The sequence below is a fragment of the Notothenia coriiceps genome, unplaced genomic scaffold (assembly GCF_000735185.1).
Source record: "Notothenia coriiceps isolate Sejong01 unplaced genomic scaffold, NC01 NC01_scaffold00038353, whole genome shotgun sequence".
Taxonomy (NCBI): domain Eukaryota; kingdom Metazoa; phylum Chordata; class Actinopteri; order Perciformes; family Nototheniidae; genus Notothenia; species Notothenia coriiceps.
In genome coordinates, this window is record NW_011371054.1 from 102,309 (window position 1) to 111,363 (window position 9,055).

The 9,055-nt window shown below is 37.4% G+C and overlaps 1 protein-coding gene across 7 annotated transcripts in view; it reads left to right on the forward strand.

Moving 5' to 3' along the window:
• Nucleotides 1–4,732, forward strand: part of LOC104968172 (protein FAM196B-like) — an 11,525-nt gene extending 6,793 nt beyond the window's left edge. For 3 of the 7 annotated variants that reach the window (XR_800801.1, XR_800803.1, XR_800804.1), the window contains 3 exons: nt 2,107–2,252; nt 2,341–2,415; nt 4,048–4,732. Coding sequence is in view for 2 of the 7 variants with exons in the window: in XM_010797743.1 (XP_010796045.1) it covers nt 2,341–2,415; nt 4,048–4,267 (295 nt within the window). In the remaining 5 variants the exon portion in view is untranslated. The remainder of the gene's footprint in view (nt 1–2,106; nt 2,253–2,340; nt 2,416–4,047) is intronic. The other 4 variants (XR_800805.1, XM_010797743.1, XM_010797744.1 and 1 more) reach the window with 2 other exon arrangements.
• Nucleotides 4,733–9,055: the final 4,323 nt, after the last annotated feature.

A 9,055-nucleotide genomic window follows, 5' to 3' on the forward strand; every position in this document is an offset into this window, starting at 1 on the left:
TCATTAATATATTTTTTTTGTTTACGAGTTGGTTAGCCAGCTGTAACCGGAAATACGCATACTGGAAAAAGTTTCTCAAAGACGCGTCTACAAATAGGTTATTTTATACCATTTATTTACCGATCTAAGTACCATTATAACGATTTGGATTCATGACGGTTAAATACTCAGAGTCTCACTTTCTACTACTATTCATTAAATATATCGTGTGAAAGTGTACGTACCGTATTGTCGGTTTTTAAGTGTTTGTCTACTCGTTCAATCCCGGGTTTGTGTCCTATACCTGTACACGCGACAAATCCGGTCACCAAAGGACAATCCGGAGTTAAGTCGTTATATGTGCAATTCTTTGAGCTCGTTCCACAGAAAAACCTATTTTTTTTTCTGAACGAGAGATCGCATATGACGACTTAACCTGGTGTTGCCTTTGGTGACCGGGGATTTTGTCGTGTACATGTATTTAGACACAACCGCGGATTTCGAACGAGTAGGACACACTTTAAAAACCCGACTTTACGGTAACGTACTTTCCACGATATTATTTAATAATAGTAAGAAAGTGAGTATCTGAGTTATTCCCGTCATCGATCCAAATCCGTTATTTATGCGTAACTTAGATCCGGTAAATGAAATGGTATTAAAAATAACCTTTTGTAGAGACTGTTGAGGACTTTTTCAGGTATAGGTATTTTCCGGTTAAGCTGGCTAACCCACTCGTAAAAAAAAAAATTATTAAATGATGTGGGAACAATTTTGAAAAAAACACGTAGTTCAATAGATTAATACAAGTCAGTCACGGGACGGTGATTTTATACAGTTTTTACTATACCAATGGAATGTTTTCAACTGGTTTTTCTCACTAAAGAAGTCGTCACTAAAAATCGTAACGGTTGAAAGATCGACTTCCCGTAAGACAAACTTCGTGTCACTGTAGATCTCCAACAAAACACGTATTGTACAGTTGGTTTCCCATCTCGACCGACTTAGTCTACCTCAAGTTGAAAGAAAAAAAAAAAAGTTGTTATATAGTTCTGCGCTTTACACGAGATGGTTTACCACAACGACCGTCAATTTCCCAGATACAGTTAGTAAGAGTAGGTGACATCAAACGATTATCCAACACTGACGGAGGCTCCAGTACAAAGTCTTATTGGTCGAGGATTATTGGTTGACTACAGACTGTATTACGTACAATATGCCGGGTAGCGACGGTTGTAGTCAGACCTTCTTATAGTGTGTGTGTCCTACTCACCACTCTTATTATTCGACACTTAGACTTCCTTACCCCCTCAAAAGAGAATAAGTAACATACTTTAATACAAATGAAAGAAAATAGGATCAGCCGTAACGAAGTTGTGACCTGTCCTGGAGTTGTTGACGAATTGGACGGTCTTCTGACGAACATAACACATGTCCACTCTATTATCAATTTACTGGTAAAACGAACGTACGTCACAAACTTGACTATTCTCGTCGAGATCTTTAATCCAAAGAACGGGTTTTATCTTGATATCAACGTTTTTTAATACTTATATATCATTCTATAACACAATACGGAACCGCAACTAATACTGGTCAGTTGGAAATAATTCTAGTTCTTTTATTACAACCCGGCCTTTGTTAGAGAAAACTCTATAAACATGTTCCTATGAGGGTTTTTTATTTAGTTATAAATTCTTACAGGGAGACATTTTTGTCTCACTGGGGCGGAATGAAGATAGTTTCCCGTTGAATTTTACTACACCCTTGTTAAAACTTTTTTTGTGCATCAAGTTATCTAATTATGTTCAGTCAGTGCCCTGCCACTAAAATATGTCAAAAATGATATGGTTACCTTACAAAAGTTGACCAAAAAGAGTGATTTCTTCAGCAGTGATTTTTAGCATTGCCAACTTTCTAGCTGAAGGGCATTCTGTTTGAAGCACAGTGACATCTAGAGGTTGTTTTGTGCATAACATGTCAACCAAAGGGTAGAGCTGGCTGAATCAGATGGAGTTCAACTTTCTTTTTTTTTTTTCAACAATATATCAAGACGCGAAATGTGCTCTACCAAATGGTGTTGCTGGCAGTTAAAGGGTCTATGTCAATCATTCTCATCCACTGTAGTTTGCTAATAGGTTGTGACTGCCTCCGAGGTCATGTTTCAGAATAACCAGCTCCTAATAACCAACTGATGTCTGACATAATGCATGTTATACGGCCCATCGCTGCCAACATCAGTCTGGAAGAATATCACACACACAGGATGAGTGGTGAGAATAATAAGCTGTGAATCTGAAGGAATGGGGGAGTTTTCTCTTATTCATTGTATGAAATTATGTTTACTTTCTTTTATCCTAGTCGGCATTGCTTCAACACTGGACAGGACCTCAACAACTGCTTAACCTGCCAGAAGACTGCTTGTATTGTGTACAGGTGAGATAATAGTTAAATGACCATTTTGCTTGCATGCAGTGTTTGAACTGATAAGAGCAGCTCTAGAAATTAGGTTTCTTGCCCAAAATAGAACTATAGTTGCAAAAAATTATGAATATATAGTAAGATATTGTGTTATGCCTTGGCGTTGATTATGACCAGTCAACCTTTATTAAGATCAAGAAAATAATGTTGGGCCGGAAACAATCTCTTTTGAGATATTTGTACAAGGATACTCCCAAAAAATAAATCAATATTTAAGAATGTCCCTCTGTAAAAACAGAGTGACCCCGCCTTACTTCTATCAAAGGGCAACTTAAAATGATGGGTTTTATTCAAAGTTCATTTGTGTTCAAGGCATGGTTCAACAAGGCCGAGGCCATTTGCCATTTCAGTTACCGAGCACTTCTCTGTCAGACTGCCCACTTCTCCTCACTTAAAATGAATGACTAACTGTATGGGCAGCTTACTAAATGAAAAGCTCTGTACTGCTCATTTGTTTCATCGCTCAGAATACATAGGGAGATTACTTTTCCCCTCTGGGCATATCATAAACCTTTTCGGAACACTGTCAAATTAAAACACTGACCGTATGTGACTCCAGCTATTCACAATCCAGATTTATGGAGATAAGGATTCACTCTCTGAAATTTAAACTAGCAAAAAGGGACAAGTCATGCCAAAGCAGCTTGCACTTTAAACAAATATTTACAAAGATCACTTCACTTAAGATATGAAGGCATTGTTAATTTGCATAACATTTTATATTGTGTAAAAATGTAAATACATATTTTATTTTAGCTCTCTATTTATCTAAAGTAGCCTTATCTTGAAAAGTATTGTATTCACATCCTGCAGCAATTATTTAATAATGTTAAAATGTCCTTTTGTTTTACTAACCCTATAAAAAAAGCTAATGACAGACGTTTATATATACCTTGTCCATTTTGTTAAAGATGTGATGCATGAAAACATATCATGCAATAGTTTTTAGCCCTCATATTCTAACTTTGATGCTGGTTTGCACCCATTAGTGGAAATGTTGCATCAGTTGAGACAAAAAACATTACAGAGCATTGTCCCAGAAATACTGTATTTGAAAGGCGGCTATGGAAATCTAAGTCTTCCCATCATCTTCTGAAAACAAAATACCTCACACTCTACAAAGCGAGACCTAAAATGGTCTTTATCTTGAAATATTCAACACATCCCTCCTGATCTACTTACTCCCAAAACTGCTTTTGCATGACAAAAACACATTACATAAGTTGATCTGCTGACTGCTGTGTGTTGCCATCTGGTCCTTAAAGGCCAAATGGAAGATAAGGCAATTTGAACAAAATGTGTGCACCTTCAAACACAAAGGACACCCTGCTGGGGGATGCCTTCCTGCCTGAACCCATCACCCATTTTGAAATCTGACAAGCGCAGATCCTCCCACACGAGTCCCACAAAGTGAGCCGTAAATACTAAAGCTTGATACATAATAGAAAAAAAAAGCTGGAAATATAGATTTGACAAATCTGAGCATTCATATGCATTCTTTTGCAAGAGCAGATACATTTTGTGTTGTTTTCAAGCCTCTGTTTTGGGGGGTTTTAGTAATTTTGGGCTGCATCTGTGTCTGTCCAGTGTGGAGTATGACTTCAGGCAGCAGGAAAGACGCTTCTTGGAAGTTCTGAACCTTTCGACAAAAGGAAATAATGCTTTCAACGCGCACTCCTCCCCTCCCCTGAACTTCAGCCTGCTCAGAAATGTCATCATTAAGAACTTAACAAAGTCAAAGGTGAGAAGCAAAAAGCTTTGCAAGACCCTGTTCAAATGGCTGCCCAGGAAAATCCAGCAAGTGTAGACCTCTCCACAAAACCTGTGTGCTGTTTTATAGCCATAAGCCTGTGTTTCAAGTGACCAGCAGAAGCCTTTGCAGAGGACTTCTACTCCTCCTTTCCTACCCATAGAATAAGGTGACTCTGGATTAGGCTCTCACCCAATAGAGTTCCACTCTCCTGCACATTGTCAAAGCTTATAAACATTTTGTACCCCTTATCTTTGTGACCTTCATCTAGTATCATCCATATTTCACATCTGAAGGTTAATGTGATTTTGTTGTCAATATGCCTGCTGCAAACCCCAGCCACACATTTCTGTATCTAATTTTACATAAACAAATCTGTTATTCACATTATGATTAATGCACTATAAATTCTAGTTGATGTCACATTTCCCTTTTATCTGTCCCTCTTGCCTGCTTCTTAAGATTAAATGTGCAGCATAAAACAAGTTTTTCAATGGAATCATTTTGAAATGTAAAAATAAATGGGAATTTACTTACTGTTTGTTTGTCTGTAAATCTGTTCATTTTTCAAGAGCTTTGTTTAATTTAGAATGCTAAACCTCCCTTTATGAATTATGTGTAATCTGCTGAGACGTACAGATTCAGTGCATCCAAACCTTTTTTTAAGACTGCAAACTAACCACGAGAGTGGAGAAAATAGAAAAACATTAATTATGCCTTTGTCAATTGTGCTGATGGTCTCCAAATCCCCAAACAATCTGAGCCTCATAAAAGGTTTCGGAGTAAAACAATGACATGACGAAAGGCTGCAATGAAGCGTGAGGCAAATTCAAAATGTCCATGTCCACATGCACACACAGGCACATGAATATAAAAAGCCAAGAACAGAAACAAAACCTTCTGGACGGTTTCACTGAAAACTTCATAAATTATCAGTGCAAGGGGAATATGCGATTTAGAGAGTTTTGGGGAAGAAAGGGCATAAGAGAAACATATAAACTGTATATTGAGCAACAAGCCAAGCAAAGGTTGTTATATCACCTTTGAGTTGAAAATACTTTGGAAGTGTTTTAATTAAAATGACGCAAAGAAGAAATAATTCTGAAATTGAAAAGGCATTATTGCACATGATGCTTGAGGGAAAAGTGGTATAGCAGGTGACAGCCTCATGGCCTTCTGAAGGAAACAGTAAGTAGGTTTTATCTAAACTAGAAATTACATGCATACAGAGATGTAGTATTCAGGAAATGGCCAAACATCTTCACACATCCTCAAATTGTACTCATCAAAGTTACTCATACAGCGCTGTGCTGTAAAAACAGTGCTGTTTGAGCCTTTCATGGCACCAAAGGGAGATGTATGAAACATTAAGAGCAAGTTGAAGTGCTAAATCAGGGCGATATTCTCTTAAGATATAGAAGTTATATTATATAGTACTCTCAAATAAAGTTATTTTTTTATTATCAAGTTTTTTATTTTCCATTGGGCAACACTTTAGAGGTTTCTCAATACTCAAATGTCCCCTCCTCGACTCCTCTCCTCGACTCCTATCCTCAAGACTTAGTGCCGCCCACAGGAGATGCGAGCGGAGGACTGACATTGACAGTGCGGTATAATGAGACAATAACAGGCTACATATGCGGACATACTGTATACACACACATATATTTATATAAATATATACAATTTCAGAATCAAATAAGTATGACAGCACTCTCATAATAACGTAACACAATCAGAGACTGGATATATCCAGGGGATGCATGCAGAGCTGTCATTGGCTGAGATAAGTCCGGCCGTGCGTGACGCCTACACCGTTCCCGGAAATGCATCCGCGGAGGAGCCGTGGAGGACCCATCAGTGTCTCCTCGGTTAGAGCTCCTCCAGAGCTCCTTCCTTCAACATGGCGCGCTGAAATCCATTTCCGGGTCACTACCGGAGGACCGAGGAGTCGAGGAGGGGAAATTAGAGTATTGAGAAACCTCTTTTGAGAGCTTTCACACAATCAGGACTGCAGCCTGTGATTGGTCAAAAAGTCGGAAACACAGACTGCTGTGATTGGTCGACAGACTCAATCATCGAAATCCGTAGTTGCTAATAGACAGCTAAAGTTAATAACAGCTATAACTGTTTTCAACACGGAACAATGGTTTAAAAAAATACATTTAATGTTAGATTTATCATGATGGAATTATTTTACAAAGTATCCAGAAGGACGCTGCTGGATAACAAAGCTCCTGAAACGGCAACCGGCAATATCGCACCAGGAACCCTCTTCGGAAAGGCACAGCAACTAGCTTCTCGGCTAAAAGTAAGTGTCTGCATGCTAACAGCCCGACAGTTAATGTAGTATATGACGTAGTTCGACATGACGCTAAAACTATATTAAATTAAGTTCAATATTACTATAACATTATTTCCTCTTTAAGTAAAAGTAGTCATATCGCATTGTAAATACTGTAAGTGACTCTGTGACATCTAAATGCCCTTCAAATAACGTCAAAATGCACTTACAAAAAGTAAAAGTAACTTTGGTCACTATGCATAATGGCCCATTTCATAACACATAATCACTGTTGTCTTCATTTTAATGTTGCAGCTATTTTTTTTACTGCTGTGCAAAGTTTATCTTAACCTTTAAAACATTCATGATAGATGATTTGTGGACAATATCTTGCAATATTAATCCTAATATGAAGCTGTAGTAGAGCAAAACATTTTTGCTTCTGAATTATGGTTGAGTAGAAGCATCAAATAACCTTAAAATAAAGTTATATTTTAGCATTGTAGAGTAAATTGGCACATTTTAGAAAGTTCACTATCAGCTGTGGCAGATCCCTCTATATAATATTGTGTTTATTTTCCATACTTTCCATTAACTTCTTCAAACAAGTGCATTGTTGATTTGCTTGTGAAAACAAACACTGAAATGACATGATGGTCTGGCAGGCCTTGCTGCTTGGTGTTTGAATGCTGATGGACCTAGTCTAGATAACGTTTCTGTATAAGCATTATACTATGTATACATGTACCTTTCTTTGTATACAGTAAAGCTAGATCCTATTACATTACATTATTTTCAGAGAATTTTTTTTTATTATGAAACTTACTAACTAGCTAGAAATGTATAAAATGGGATGAAGAAGCGTCCACGCTTCCTTCTGCAGAGCGCTACATTCTTGACTTAAGAGCTCTGCTGAGATTCTGCAGCTCTCTGCCAACGGACTTGCCAATTTTGAAAAGTGGTTCTGCTAAACAATATTGCAGCAACCTCTTTGCACTAGAGTCCTAAAGCCAAAGACAAATAGGTCTATAAAACAAAACATAAACGGGGCCAGAAAACATATTGCGCTTGTGTTCCATATTAGAGAATATCTTTCACACAGAATGAAACTATTTGTTGTCTATTTTAACATTAAAGAGTTCGATTTCAAAATGGGTATTTCTATATCAGTTCTAACACTTCCTGTAGCTGTAAATGTAACAGTGTAATTCGCAGTGGCAGAGAAAAACAATTTACGTGATTGTATTTCTTCTTTTAAAGAGAAATAACCTGATCAATACTAACATGTCTGGTATGCCTCAGGAGAGGATTCAGCACCATTCAGGCATGAAACTGTTGTGCTGTTGCACTTAAGGTGTGCACAATTCTGTAAAAGAACTGCACCAAGAAGCACCTTTTAGCTGTTGTTAAAGTAGCATTTCCTCCATTGCTATAAGTGTTTTTCTGTCACCTACACGTTTGATCAATTAAACCTCCATTTGCTGTCTCACAATTCCTTTTGGGCCAGCCACCAGATGTTTCATTTGAAAGCTTTTGAAAAATACACTTTGTAAGGGATCACATTTACATCTGCTTATTGTGTTGCAATTTTCGTTTAGTTGTCAGACATACTTCTTAGATACTTCCATATCTTAAGTGTGTAAAATGTAGCTTTCCTTTTTCCTATCAATGTAACTTGTACAAATGGCAGTATGCTCCAGAATTGGTTACAAAAGTACCATGTCTGTATGTAAAGTGACCTTTTTTAATGAAACAATTATGCACCACACATGTTATTAGCATACTAAATGTATAAAAAGCAAATGCATGTACAGTAACGTTTTATTTCAAAAACATGTTTCCATTTGCTGCACGGTGGTTATTAAAGCTGGTGCGGCTGTTCTGTGACGTAACACTTCAAACTAGCCAGCTGGAAAACGTTCATCACTATTATGTGACATTCTGATATTAACTTTGAATCGAATGGCTCCCAGTAAGGTGAAAAGATGACTTGCACTGCCAACACCTCTGAAAAGCACTGCCAGAGTCTGCAGCTCCATGCAGCCCTCAGCCACCGTCAGCTCATTATTTTGGTTCACTGGTCCATCTGGTTGAGGTCTAACGGCTCTCACCAGCCCCTGCATAAATATAATGGGTAGCTGCCAGCTCACAAGCTTAAATAAGCTGTACACTACCTGTGTGTGAAAAAAGGCAGGAGCTGAAGCGTTATAATGAATGTTCTAATTAATTATAATGCTTTATTTAGGCAGATTTAAAACATTAAACACTGGATGTAACCATAGGAGGTCATTGTTTGGTTTAAAGCTGAAAATCACACAGAGCTTATTAAAAATAATCTATTTATTCAACTCCAGAAAAAAGATTTTCATGATAAACAATGATGGACATTTACATTTCACAATTGTTTACATTCCCCTAAGAAAAATTTAAACAATTGACTAAAAATGGAGATCACCCTGAATAATTTCTCATTTCAATTACTGCAACTGTATATAATTGGTCAATTTCTGATCCTTGCACAAAAATAAATGTCAGTGAGCCATTCTGATGTTATATGGTAC